Source organism: Cyclopterus lumpus, chromosome 19, assembly GCF_009769545.1.
Source record: "Cyclopterus lumpus isolate fCycLum1 chromosome 19, fCycLum1.pri, whole genome shotgun sequence".
Taxonomy (NCBI): Eukaryota; Metazoa; Chordata; class Actinopteri; order Perciformes; family Cyclopteridae; genus Cyclopterus; species Cyclopterus lumpus.
The window spans coordinates 7859058-7873778 of NC_046984.1; the positions used below are offsets into that span (position 1 = coordinate 7859058).

The following is a 14721-nucleotide window of genomic DNA, read 5'->3' on the forward strand; positions in this document are numbered from 1 at the left end:
TGATAAAGAAATGCACACAGTTTATAATAGTACAACAGGTCTAGGTACACAGGACTGGAGCCTTTTCTTAGGGTCCTCGTGACGACTTCGTGGTAGAGGAACCTGTTGTTTTTTGAGGAATTATTATTTTTCTTCTCTAGCAATGAAAGTGTTTTGAGGCCTTTATCATATCCCAAACGTTCTTAAATTTGACATGCATATCAGGACTGGTGAACAATTTTATATTTTGGAGGTCTCGCATTTGGGTATAAAGAAATGTCTCTATAGCGCCCCCTTGAGGCAAAAAGCCCACGTCAGCCATTTTGAATTTGGTGTGATTTTTCTGTTAATTCTTGTGTATTTCATGCCACTATACGTTACTGAACTCCTGATGAAGGGAATTTATCGGATCCCCTTCAAATGTATTATGTTGATGCATGTTGTCTTGTGCCATACAGGATACAGCAAGTGGTGGACTGTTTGCAGTATAGTATAATTTCCAGCATCGCTCCATGCAGGAAAAAACATCTAACTCAGACGCTTACTCCGACGGTCGCAGACATTCTCGGCCACGTGAGCCGGCGTCCAGCCAGTAGTCTACCCCCGACGTGGAGGAGGAACGAGGACCCGCACATCGCTGCTTGCAGATTTAATTCCTAAAGTATTTTCCTTTTATTTTAACATTTCTTTTTATCTCTTTATTTTATTTTAATTAATTAATTTCCCCCCCTGCCCTTCCCTCAGCGCTCTGTTGCTATATCCCCCTTCTTAAACTACTATGAGCGGTTGGTCCAGTAAGGTGACTAGCAGTCTCCTGGAATGTAAAAGGAGTTAATAACCTTGCTAAGAGACAAAAGGTCATGTCTCATTTACAACAATTGGCAGTAGACGTAGCATTTCTACAAGAAACCCATCTTTGTAACACCAGCGTTGCTGGGCTGAAGCGAAATTGGGTTGGCCAGGTGGTCCATTCCAGATTTAATGCAAAGGCCAGAGGGAGAGCTGTATTGATTAACAAAAACACCTCTTTTCATCTCAGAGATTATTAGCGACCCAAACGGGAGATATGTTATTGTTACTGGACAACTCTGGGCTAATCCTGTGATTTTGGTAAACGTGTATGAACCACTCCCTTCTGGGAGTGGTGTTCCCGGAGCTTCCTCAACAATGTGGGGAGGAACTGCACAAAGGATTTCAAATGGACTTAAGTTGCTGCGTGTTCGTTTCTCATTTGGACCACATGTCTACCATTACTAGACAGTGTTTCTTACCTTTCGATTGGGAGAGTTACACAAAGTCCATCATTACATGTTCAAATGGCCTTGTAGGTGGTGGATGTGCTGCTTGACAACATTTTTGTGAACCATGTTGCATCAATAATACTTAACATTCCCCCCGTTTGACACATGGTCTAAGCCATGTGTCAATTGTGCATAATGTGGGAAGAAATGTTGATAATAACAAGTCCAAGCACAATCAATACAAAAAAGTTAACTTTATTTTTTTCTAAATATAAAATGAACAGCCATTGAAATATTTACAAGACAAAACAAAAACAAACAAGTGAATTACTAAAGACAATAAAAAAATTCCGAGACTAAAACTAGACAGGATGAGTTTTATATATTTTTTGGACTGCCGGTTATGCAAGCCACTCGCGAAAATGGAACCATCCTTCCAAGTGATAAAATCAAAGACAATCACACGTCTTTAACACAAAATCTAAAACGGACTCGGCAAGTCAACTTTAAAAGTCTTCATCCGAGTCCTGGTTGTAGGTTACAGGTTTCCGTGCACGTGAGGGCTTGTCTCGCGCCGCCACGAGAGCTGCTGCCTCCTGGTCTGAAACATGAAAGCTGTCGTCCTCGTCCCAGTTCTTGGTTTTCTGCAAGAGAGAAAATAATCAGCTCTACAAATGTGTTCATTGTGCCTTACAATAGCTAAAGGAATGAATAGAATAATAAATATGGGTCCTCGTGGTCCATTATGAGTTCAGTGTAGAAACTGACCTTATTGGCAGTGGTTTTGGCCTTGAGGCGTGACAAGAGGTCGTCTGAGCTGCTGTCTGAGTCGTCACTGACGACCTGTTTTCGCTTCAAAACTGGTTTTGCCTTTGGAACTGGAGCCTTGGCTTCCCTCTCCGAGTCACTGGAGTCGAATATGCCATTCTTAGTGATTTTGGACTTAGAAAGAGCATCTAGGATGGATGGCTGCTTCACATCTATGAGGAAAAACAACTTTGCCGATTAGGATGCATTACATTAGGCATTATAATCTTACTCTGAACCGTCTCTAATTAGGCCCAACAGGTTTGTCCAATTACCTGCCGCCTTCTTAGACGCAGCTGGTTTCCTGGCAGCAGCAGCTTTTTTGGGTGCAGCCACCTTGGTTTTACACTTAACTGGACCAGCCTTGGGTTCAGGAAACTGATCATCGGACTGAGCTGCAAAAGTACCACAAAGTGCAAATAATTAACCCTCAGAGGCCTGGTTCAACATTTCACGAGCTCATCACACGAGTATCCCATAGAATTTACTTACAGCTCGACTTTGTTGTAGCTTGTTTGATTGTCATTTTGCCCGTTGCCATTTTCTTCCTGCATGAAAACAACAACATTTTGATTCAAGGTTAAAAATTTGACTAACATCTTGATGTGAAAGAAGCTTCATTCATCAAGTTGTTGGTTGTTTCATACTCACGTGGGTTCTGGAGCTTTGGGAGGTGGGGCAGGTGAGTCCACGTCGCTGTCAGCCATGGGCTCCGGGACAAAGCTGTCATCATCATCATCACTGATAACGGCTCTCCGCTTCGGAGCATCCTTCTTCCCCCAGTCATCAAATTCATTTTCACTGTCGGACACACTGTACTTCACTGCAGCTTAAGAAACAGGCAACAAAATGGTTTGATTTATTATCACTGCCATTTAAATCAGGGGAAGTAGCAGTTTATTTTACTAGACGAGTACTCAAACAGTTGTTGCAAAGATACGTTTGGGGCGAATTAAGATTGAGCTAATTAGCTTCTTCGGAAATGCATTGCATCATGTTTTCATTCAATATCCCAAACATTTCTAGAGTGATTGCGTCTTGTTTTCACTGTCTGGGATATGGAAGAAGAACAGTGGTGTGGCAAGTATTCGGTATGTGTGAACATAGGTGGACAATAGCTGGGAAACATAACAATGGATACAACCATATACCCATAAGCAATGTTAGGTCAGGTTCATCTGGCAGATTCACCTTTAGTTTTGCGTTGAGCCCTCTCTCTGGGGGCCACCACTTCCTCTGCCTCCATTTCACTGTCGGACAGATTGGCATCCGACTCCTCATCCGACCACGGATTCTTTTTGGGCTTCTTGTCAACAGGCTTGAACTGAAGAGTGCTCTGCCTGCTGGTCTTTGATGCTTCTGCAGAGAAGTGTGTTTCTAAGTCATCTCAAACTAAAATGTAATGCAGCTTCCTTACAGTATTGGAAAATATGCAATCATGTACTGTCAAACACTACTCATGATATTCTAGGCTCCCTAAACCATCCACTGTGGCGGGCACAACATACACACATAACCAGTCTGGTACTATTTACAGACAACAAGCTGTCATTGGCCTATCTTGCTAGGAATTATATATTATTTTTTCAAGCTCAAGTAGTAAGAGTAATTGTTGCTGTAAAATGAAAAAAAATGATGGGTCGATATAATAAGTACAATATCGTTTATCGAACAGGTGCTACGCTTAAAAGGTATTAAACAAAATCCCATGCTCTGAGGGTTGTGGAAGATGTGGAGATATAAAAATTATACATCACAGAAGATAATTTGTACAGTCTGATCTGCTTTTCAAAAGCAACTAGCTCATTGGTCACCTCTGAACTACTGCTGAACATTTTCAGCCACTCACCTTTTTCCTTTGCCTGGGTTCTCGGTTTCTTTCCCAGTCGTGCAGCCAAGCCAATCTCCTCAATCGGCGCCTCGTTCTCGGCATCTTCTCCAAACTCCATCTTCACCACGACATCTTCAGTCTACAATGACAGAAATTAGCTAAATGTTACTTTCATTTGGGGACTGAGCTGCATCAAAACATTTTCAAGATATAACTGGACAACACACAACAGGAAGTTTAATTTCAAACAGTTGTGATGACGGAGTAAATACAAACTAGTGGTGTTGATCCTTGAACGGGCAATCACCTGAAACGCGGATTCATTAGTTAACGTTAACCACCACTACTACAAACCCAATAAACTATAAATAATAACACGGCAGACAAAGATAATCAGTGTCTAGTGTGAAGACATACCTTGACTTTTTTGCCCCTCTTGCGTTCTCCTTTCTTAAGATCAGCCTTCCTGCTGGCTTCAGCTTTCATAGAGCTGGTAATGCGCGGGACAACGCGACGACCTTGTGGCGTGGGCAGAGTCTCCTGCTTCACCTTCATCGCTTTGCCTTTTCCAGCCCCCTTTTTAACGACAGGCATGCTGCTGGCCGCCTCCTTTTCTTTTGCTTCAATTATCTGAGCACAAGGAGGAACAAGAGCACAAGATTATTCAGGAGAGAAATGTCAGACAGCGACAACTGAACGTAACCAGAGGCTTAGATCAGTTCTCATGCATGCATGCATGCTCATATGGGATTGGAGATATGACTATTATGGAAGTCCCTCCTCAACTGTGGTGGACATACTGTAGATGACCATATGTGACTGAAATACCTCCAGTTCCTCAGAGAAAGCAGCCAGGTCTTCCTTCCACAGGCCTGTTGGAGCCTTCTTCTTCAGGGTGTTGAGCTCCGTCATCTATGAAACAGCAGTTAAGTCCAAGATGTTTACACAAGATAAACCAGTAAGCCAGTAAGATTACAGTATAGCTGGACATCACACCTTAGCATCCCTCTGTTTGCACAGCTCATCTTTCTTTTCTTTGGTCAAATACCACAAGGGCATGCTGAGCAGGTAGTTGTAGTCTGGCCCGCTGGTGTCCTCCTCCTCCGCTCCTTCCTCCTCTTCTTCCTCTGTGACTTCCACATTCTAAGAGCATGAACACAAACATGTAATATTTGCCCTAGTGGAGGCTGACGATAGCATTCTGAATTCAAGGAGCTGAAAACCATATGATTCTAAGTCTCCTACCTTCTCTTGGGCCTGTTTCCAAGCCTTGACTGGGTCAGAGTCGTAGCCCATCTGCTGCAACATGCGAATAAGTTCCTTCTTTGGCTTGTTCTCTAAATGAAGATGAACGTCATTAATACTTTTGATGAAAGAAAATCAAAACACATTCTAGTTACAACAAGTCACTCACCAATGACCAAGCTGCCCTCGATTTTCTCCAAGATGAACCGGGCCTGGTTTGTGAGTTTGGCACTCTCTGCCCCCAGCATGCCAACCAACCAATCCTTTCTCAGCACATAGTACTTCATCCTCAACTCAAAGAAGTCCTTGAGAACGTCCTGCACAGACTCATACTTATTCAGGCTGCCCGCATGGTCAAACAGAACCTAAAGAAAAGAATAATAAATATCGTCAGGTACATGAACACTTGATGCAGCCTCTCTCTCTTAAGCATTAGATATATTCATATGTGTGGCAGCAGTTACCATAGAATTGCAAGTGAGGGTTTGTTGAAGTTTGAAGACTTTGTGGAGGCCAGCAGCCTCTGCCTCACTCAGCTTCTCTGTTGTCATCTTGACGATAAATCGCACAGTGGTGTCGGTGTGGTATTCCTTGTAGTCTGTGATCAGAGGAGGGACCTTCTCTGTTCCATTCAGCATCGGCTCCAGCACGTTCTCCTTGTACACCTAGACCAGAGACCCGTATGAAATTACTTCGAGATGTAATTAAAATGATCGCAAAAGTACTTAATGTTACAAGCAGCATCAACATGCATGATGGGACATCTGGAACACATCCCTAATAAGTGGGACAAAGCCTTAGTGACTAACCTGCGTCCAGGTTTTGACAGGCAACTCGGAGATCTCAATGGTGGTGGAATCAATGATGGCCACCTCTCCAGTGTTGATGAACTGGTTGTCCATCACCTGCTCAATCGTGCCTTTGAAGCCTTTGTAGCTTGGAAGCTGTGGGAGAAAAAGGAATGTCATCATCTGGTTTGTCCACCAGGAGACATGAGATAGCAGTCTCAGAAAGCAACAACAGCCATGTCTTGTCCTCACCATGGGTAGAGGCTCATCGCCGTTGAGCATACGGTGGATGTTGCCGACGATCTCTCGTACGTCGTAGTTGGGGATCTTGCTGGCCCAGGCTGTGCCGATACCTTCGGCACCGTTCACCAGCACAGTGGGGATGATGGGCAGGTACCACTCCGGCTCCACACGCTGGTTGTCATCAACGTTGTACTTGAGCAGGTTGTCATCCACAGTGGGGAAAAGAAGGCGGGCCAAAGGGCTGGAAGAACAGAACATTTGGAAAAGTCCATCACTAATTAAGTAAAGCATTAAATTTACTCCCACACACTCCTGAATCTGTATCTTTAGATGATTTATCGTTTGCCAGGAGGCTGCTGACCTGAGCATGGTGAAGATGTATCGAGGGCTGGCAGAGTCCTTGCCGCCATGCAATCTGGTTCCGAACTGACCCTGAGGCTGCAGGAGGTTCAAGTTGTTGCTTCCCACAAAGTTCTGGGCTAAACCAACAATGGTCATCATCAGAGAGACCTGGACAATTAAGAGTTGAAGAGAGTAAATCAACAGTATTATCAAACATGCTAAATATAGCTAGCACTGCTCACCAGGAAGTTCATTAATGTATTCAACCAGAAACTTGATGAAACTGGTCAGGTCTCGCAGAAGACTTGACCGGATCAAATCCAAATCAATGTCACAGTTAAAGGCAAACATACAACAGCAAAAAACAATCCAATGAAAACACAATACATATGAACGTTACAACTGGCAGGGGCTTGACAACAAACAAACAAACAAACAAACACTTTAGATACTGAAAAGACAACCAAAGAAAGACAAAATCATCAGCATTGTAAACACATGTGGGAAATGAACTTATAAAATGTGTAATGTCTTCTCACCTCTCCATGGTGGTAGGCTGACATCTCAGCCACTGAGCCAGCCAACTGGGCGACCTTCACCTCCCGCTTGTCATTCCTCTTGAAGCAAGAGAACAGCACCTTCCTCTGGCCTGGTTTCAGTCCTGACATGCACACAAACACAGACACAAATTAAACCACTCGCACACCTAACAAACAGTTTTTATCAAGATTTACAAACGTGTTCTTGGTGATCATAATCATTTCACATACCGTCCACCAGGCAGGGGATGGACCTCTCATTGTCAGAGTTGGAGAAAAGTACCAACTCCTTGTTGACAAAGTCGTTGTACGAGAGGGACTTGGTGGACTGACTGTACAGGTACTCCTGTGAGGAGACAGCAAGATACAATGAAACCCAACAGAACACAGTAATAAAACACATCAAATCCATCAGTTGTTGGCGTTACCTCTGGCAGGTTGTGAGCCCTGCGCTGACGCCTGTTGACCATGAAGTTGGTCAGCCACACTTTACGCTCGTCCACCTTCTTCTTGCTAAAGGCCTGGGCGAAAACAACAACAACAAATCACAAGAACCAGATATTAACACTCCAACTTATTATATCATTGTCAGGAAGTTAGAGATACTTTATAGTGCACCATGTAATTGGTTTACAAAAGGGCCTCGAGGTGTTATATTTTATGTGAGCCTCCTCGGGTGTACTATAAATTGCATTGGCTGATAAAACAGCCAACAAGACGGGTGACATCTTACAAGGGTGATAGCTTCATCATCTTCAGGTCCAGAGTACTTGAATGGGATACGGTGTCTCTGCATATCAGAGAAGTACTCCTTGGCTTCCTGCGATGTGCTGGTTCCCAAACCTGGATGGGCAAAGGCCACAAAAGGTTAGCTAGAGCATTATAAAGACACAAGGTTATAACCATCACATTAGCCAGGTATGAAGGGCTGCTTACTTGTCATGTATACTACCACACAGGGTTTTTTATAACAAACCTTTGTAGTATTTTGTTCTCCAAGATTTGTGGTTGGGCTGGCTCTCCTTCCATGCAAGGTATTCAGGGATACTGTAGAAAGACAGCTGAGTTTTCTTATGCGATGCCTAAAGAGAAGGAAAAAGGAAAGAAGTCTGTTTGTTGACAAAATGGTAAAATAAGGATAGAATAGCACCATCAAAAAGGATTTATGAAGAGTGAGATATTTACATAAATGGAAGAATTGTTGTGGAATTTGTTGGTTTTGACACCAGATGGCAGTGTTGTTGCAAATTCAGGGAGACAAATCAAAAGGTGTGGACCTCAACCAGGTCTAGAAATCCTCCTTTGTCTCACAATATATATTCTTTATTCCCATATAATTTAGCTTTAAATAACTTGTCAAACACAGGCCAGATATCTTGTGGTTTCAGTGAGAGACTATGCACCTTGATGATGGGGGTGATGAACTCCTCCAGGAAGTTGTGGCGCAGCAGTGACGGCCAGTTATGGTGGATGAAGTTGATTAGAAGGCCCTTAATGTGGGAGCCATCTTGATCCTGTCAAAATCACCAGAATACAGAAGATTCAAGTGTTATTATTGTTATCAGTAAAGATGAATCTACTCTAACTTGTACATGTGGCACTGGCACCTAAACTAAAGTGGGTGATGTGAAAAGAAGAGTTTACAAAGTGCTCTATGACTGCACTAAAAAGCAGTGAAACAAGTTTTAAAGGATGAACACAAATGTAATACACGAAACAGCAAATCAAAAAGATGGAAGATGAGAATAAAGACTCCTGTCACACCTGATCTGTCATGATCATGATCTTGCCATAACGCAGACTCTTGAGGGATTCTGGGCTGCTGTAGTTCTTCTTGTACTGAAGGCCGATGATCTTAATGATGCTGTTGATCTCTGCATTCTCCATGATCTGATGAGGAAGAATAAACAACTTCACCCTCATCTGTTTGCTGAACTAAATGAGGCAGATAATGCTCAATACGGTTCTCCGATTGAACCCATTGTTATTATGCGTTTTAAGATATCGTTAATGCATCCGTGTCCATCAAAAAGGTAAATCCAACAATACAAGCTGCACCTTTATGATATGCAAGACATGTGCATCTGAACATGCAGCTGCCATGTAATGCTGTTTGGCCTCACTTGCTTGAGTGTGGCCTCCCGGACGTTGAGCATTTTTCCTCTGAGAGGGAAGACGCCATAGTTGTCCCTGCCGATCACTCCCAGCCCAGACACAGCAAGTGTCTTGGCCGAGTCTCCCTCAGTAAGGATCAGCGTGCAGCCGATGGAGTCCTTCCCACCTACCAGAGAACACGGTTATTGCAGGATGATAGCGGCTAAGACTGTGCAGAGAAAACTGGTGTGTACAATACCTGCATTATTGGCATCATCCAGTTTAGGCACCCCTTTGATTTTTGAGTGCTTAACACTTGAACATTTCTTGTTTAGCTGGGTCTGGGCCTTGAACTTCACCCAGTTCATGATACTTTCTACAATCCCACAGGATGTGGCCTGTGGAGAACATAAAATGAAAAGGAATGTGTGATATCTGAATGATTACACTTCTGTAGGTAAAAATCCAGTTCCAGGGATTCTTCATTGGCACCTGTTTAATAAACTTGTCACTGAGAGGACAAGTGGACCCAAAGTTCTTCTGCTGCAGTGTCATGTTCTCTTTGGTCTGAGAGTCAAAGGACGGGTTCTCAACCAGGCAATTGACAAACAGACACAGGTGGTTCTTCACCTGGATGGAGAGGGAGTGGAGAATTATCAGTTATGTGTTCTGCGAACAAGAGACTAGAAATCTCTGGATCATTTTCCACTCATCTACTCAGTATTGCTGCAGCAATTATGACAACAATGTAATCACGTGATTTGAGCTCCATACAACCCCCCAAACATCACAATGAGATGACTGTACCTGGAAAGGCTTGATGGCCACCCCAGCTTTGTTCTTTTTCTTCACCACTTCAATGAGCTTGCTAACCAGCTGGTCAGCAACATAGTCAACGTGCCTCCCTCCCTGAGGTCCAGAGGACAAACACAAGATCCCAGTTAGAGAATAAATGACATTGGTCTTAATCAAAGTGACACAAAGTGTCCGGGAGAACTGCCAAACATTACTTTGCTGCAAAAGCAGCCCGTTCTACTGGTTCAGTCAGCTTTAATGCTTCAATTTAAACAGGGCTGACAAATTAAGATAAAAATAATATTGGTGCCCAGAATTCCACCATACTTAAAAAGAAATGCAATTATTGGTTTAGCTGTCAGAACCAGGAGTAAATCTATTACTGTTACACAATCAATGACATTACCTTGGTTGTAGCGATACTGTTCACAAAGCTGACTTGCTGGAAACCTTTCTCACTCATGGTGAGGCAGACCTCCCAGCGCTCGTTGACAATCTCGTGGACCACGATGAGGGCAGCGCCAAGCTCGTCCACCCGGTCCTTCACATACATGTCCACGTAGTTACGGAAACCTGTAAGCTGGAGTACAAGGGTGGTCTTAGTCTGGATCACAAGATTTACCCTCGACATGCTTTTATGCAACGACCGGTAAAAATATAAAAAAGGTAGAAAATGAGGGTTGCGTTTATTTATGTACATTAAAAACCATCCATGCAACTACTGCATTAAAGCCATGTACAAGTTTAGGATGTAAAAAAGGCTTTGAGAAATGCCATATTATATAATTTAGTACTCCGAATGGAAATTCAATTTATTTTTACATTTTCTCAGCGCAAGGAAGTTGGCTTCAAAATGTAGTATTAAGTTTCTGGAAGCTGTGTTGACATTTGTTGACGATATGTGAAGGGAATTTTGACTCTATCAATGATATTTGAAAGGACAAATACAACCCGATTTGTAGTTTGGTAAGATAGTCGATAGGTAGGGGGTTGAGAAAGCCATAAACTGAAAGTGAGAAAGAAAGATTAAACAGCATAGTAACTTACTGGCAGCCTTTTGCCATTGAAAAACACACGGACGCCCTTGGAGGATCCAGCTATGTCGTACGCCCTCCTGGTCATCAGAGCCACTGTGTCTTTGTCCAGAGTGCTCATTTTAAACTTGGCGAGGTCCGGCATGAAGGTGATGCAAGTGTATTCCTCTCCATCAAAAGGTTTGATGTGGGAATCTCCTGTCCTGCCCATGTTGTCGTACCAAGTCTAACATGGAGATATTGTGAAATTACATATTTCCCCTTCAAGTTACAATAATGACAAAAGAGTAAATGTGGTCAGCCTCCCTCCTACCTGCTTGAAGGTCTTCTTTGACTCTTTACAGGAAGTCTCTACAGTGAACTTTGTGCTAAAGATGTTGCAAAGCTTAGCACCATATCCATTGCGTCCACCTAAACAAGAAGTATTGGTATGAAGACGTGGGTTAGGATATTAGAAAAGCAATCGTCAACTTATTAAACACAAAACATGACTGTATTGTATGTATACAAAACCCCATCTGTTGCTTTAAATTACATTTCTGTTGACTACCCAGGTCTTATGTGCATAGTTTGCAATGGTGATGAAATATAATGAAATGTTTTTTGGACTGGGGATGTTTAAACTATATTCTTACATGGAGTCTGTGTGATTATTATAGTTATATATTATTAGTGCATATATATCAGTGTTTGTTTGAATGTGTTTTCAAATAAAGTTTCAATATAAACATTTGTTATTGTGTAAAGTGTGAAGTTGCTCAAGCATCGTCATCACAGACCTTTGCAATTGTTTGTGATTTAAAAAATAATCAAAACCAAAAGCCAAGATGGCCAAAACAGAAATAAAAACCTAGGATGTTAAAGTATGATATATTCCAATAAATACACTCCAGTCTTCCTATATCAGTCTCACCAGTGACTTTCTTCTCGTCATCATCGTAGTTACTGGAGGTGAGGAGCTGTCCAAAGATGAGAGCAGGCACATAGACCTTCTCCACTTTGTGCTCCACCACAGGGATACCCTTCCCATTATTCCACACACTGATGGTATTGTTCTCACTAAAAAGGAACAACAGACACACACATTTCATCATGTGCTTCTGGTATCGCAAATGAGCTGGATATGGAGCCATTTGACAACATAGAAGCAAAGGGACAGTGTGATATGTTGAGATCTTAATTGGTCATCCAATGTTATATATTACTCACACATCTATGTTGATCTTGATGATGGACATGCTCTTGTCCCTCTGCTTATTGTCAGCTGCATTTACTGTAGGAAGGGGGGGAGCCTCAGTATAGGAAGACTGCCAAGTGATGGCCTGCAATTTGTCTTTTTACATTACACACCGTCTAAAATTGTGTGAGCTATTTACTCACCAAGGATCTCATCAAAAATCTTGTAAAGCCCAGGCACAAACGTCACATCACGGCAGTTCAGTCCATCCTCCTTATCGTACACCCACATTTGCTGAGGAAAGAAGTATAATGTGAACCATTCATTCTTTGTTCTCCTGATCAACAACCTGCAACTCTTCTTCGGTGAGATTTAACCAAGGACTTAAATTGATAAACGTTTATTAGAGAAGCCGTCCATTTCAAAGACATTGCCATGTGACCTCTTACTTGGGTGACAGGCTCTACGGAGCCAACGTAGGAGTCCGGTCGGAGCAAAATGTGCTCCAACTGCGTCTTCTTCTGGTAGATCCTCTCCACTGACATCCGCTTCGCATCTTTCTTCGTCTTCTCCACCGGCTTGTTTTCAAAGGTTTGCTGCGAATGACACACGGTTACCTTTTGAGTTTACTTGCATTGCACGACTAAGGCTTGATTTGGGCTACAAGTTACCTCCGTACTAATATATATATATATATATATATATATATATATATATATATATATATATATATATATATATATATATATATATATATATATATATATATATATATAAATTAATAATAATAATAATGTCACATTCCGAGTTAAGCTCTAGGGGTCTTCCGGACCGATTAACTGCAACATTGGCTCACAATGCAACGTACACGTTAGGGTTACTAACAGTCAACTAACGTCGGTCGGATGGTTCCTAAAAACGTATCGGCCTCACGCGACATCAAACTGTGGTAACCCTAACTCTAAGTTACTGATAGTAACTAGCTAATTGTCTTCACCAGTGCATTAACGACGGTTACATAAAATGTTACCATTACTCACGAACGTTAAATGATGTTAGCAACTGTTGCTTTTAACCCTTGCTAAAACATTTCAAAAGCACCAACAGGAGCGTTAGCTGCTGGCTAGCTCCACAGTCAGCAAGTTAGCGAGCAGCAAATGTCGACGTGTTGGTATTGTTACCTTCAGTGGTTCCGCCATTCTTCATTAATTTACTGTTTAACACCAGTGTTTAAAATCGACTTTCGCTCAAAAACTACCACCTGAACTGCTGCCTGGCTGCACTCAAACTGACTGAATCAAGGACGCAAAAAAATTCAAAACTTGGAGCTAACATCTCCCGCCGGATGCACCGACCAATCAAACGAAGGCCTTCTGACGTTTCCCTCCAATGAAAACGCAAGCCCTCTTTTTTTTCATGTAAACAACCAATAACCGACGGCTGAAGAGGCAGGAGTATTGGAAGCCCCGCCCACATTGTGTCTCGCGGCCACCCAGTTTACCAAGATAGAAAATAATAGAATAACCTGATTTTAATAACTTGCCAATGTGGAAATAAACATTCACTTTTGTAAACAGTAGCGATGAGCGTATGAAGCATTGAGACTTCCTTTCTAATTTTACCTAAAAGGATTCGAAGCTTCGGGGTTTCACTTTGAAGGAGAACAGCGACATCTACCGGCAGACTGGAGTCAAAGCAGCCGTTTAACGCCTCAATGTTTTCAATCTCAAATTTCTGCAACAAAAGTCAATTAAAGCTCCGTGTTCATTCACGGATTTTATGTTACATCCGTTATCGGTGTTGCTTCGGTCGTTTTTCACATCGGGGGGACAGAGTGTTTGGGAGGTGTGTTGTTCACAATACAGCGTATGTTTTTATCCTGCCGTTTCCCAATATGCGGTCTCCGTACTTGTGTTCTCGTGGACTTGTGAAACGTCATCAGTCGCGGCCCAAGTGCTGTTCCAATACCAAAGTCCGCTTCTCGTCAAGCACGGTCCAAATGCCCGGATGTGACTCGATCCGCCCATTTTATCGGGGATGCATCGGAGTGCGGAGTGCGTACTTTGGACAGCCAATATCCCAGAATGCATTCCGCACCAGCAGCAGAACAATGGCGGAGGAGAAAATATACGACTGAAAGTTGACTTTTTCTAAATACTACCGTTGTTGAGTCATGGAATGTAATTGTATGATGTTTTCAGGCGAGAAGGTAGTTGTTTAAGCATCAAATCTATAGTCAGTTCATCCAATTTAAAAATATGCTCCGACGATTTCGGAGATTTGATGTCCTGCTTGCAGCACCGGGCGGTCAGCGCTCATGGTGCCCGCCCAGAACAGCCTGATCTCGGCAGGACTCTTTCAAATGATCCGCTGGCTCCAAAGCGATTACACATGAGATTTAATTCGGTTTGGAGGATCTAACGAGCTCTCTTTGGTCTCAGAGTTTATCATTTGTTTACACTAGGTAACGTTAAATCAGTTTGACTGAGGGTTAGGATTTATAACTTAATATTCAACTTAAACGTTGAACTACTTTTGACCGAATTGTTTGCAATTGTATGTATCTATATACATATTATATATATATATATATATACAAAAATTAG

The 14721-nt window shown here is 42.4% G+C and overlaps 1 protein-coding gene across 1 annotated transcript; it reads right to left on the bottom strand.

The window, feature by feature from the left end:
• Positions 1–1460: 1460 nt before the first annotated feature.
• On the bottom strand, positions 1461–13429 carry top2a (DNA topoisomerase II alpha). The gene is made up of 35 exons (XM_034557944.1): positions 13297–13429; positions 12565–12711; positions 12319–12409; positions 12148–12211; positions 11852–11997; positions 11252–11349; positions 10952–11164; positions 10311–10484; positions 9917–10018; positions 9602–9739; positions 9369–9507; positions 9139–9296; positions 8780–8905; positions 8419–8529; positions 7992–8097; positions 7749–7858; positions 7444–7536; positions 7247–7361; positions 7016–7137; positions 6496–6644; positions 6144–6375; positions 5913–6047; positions 5568–5768; positions 5273–5468; positions 5104–5195; positions 4855–5001; positions 4687–4770; positions 4276–4488; positions 3877–3997; positions 3219–3386; positions 2679–2856; positions 2520–2575; positions 2303–2422; positions 1989–2200; positions 1461–1864 (listed from the first exon to the last, which is right to left on the bottom strand). The coding sequence occupies exons 1-35, from the start codon at positions 13312–13314 to the stop codon at positions 1727–1729; spliced, it is 4713 nt and encodes a 1570-aa protein (XP_034413835.1). The 5' UTR covers positions 13315–13429; the 3' UTR covers positions 1461–1726.
• Positions 13430–14721: the final 1292 nt, after the last annotated feature.

What these genes read in the sequence shown, in the direction of transcription:
- top2a (XM_034557944.1), bottom strand. An exon ending in TCATGATCATGACAGATCAG is followed by an intron (nt 8,530 to 8,779) that starts GTGTGACAGGAG and finishes TGATTTTGACAG; the next exon opens with GATCAAGATGGCTCCCACAT. An exon ending in TACATCTTCACCATGCTCAG is followed by an intron (nt 6,376 to 6,495) that starts GTCAGCAGCCTC and finishes CTGTTCTTCCAG; the next exon opens with CCCTTTGGCCCGCCTTCTTT.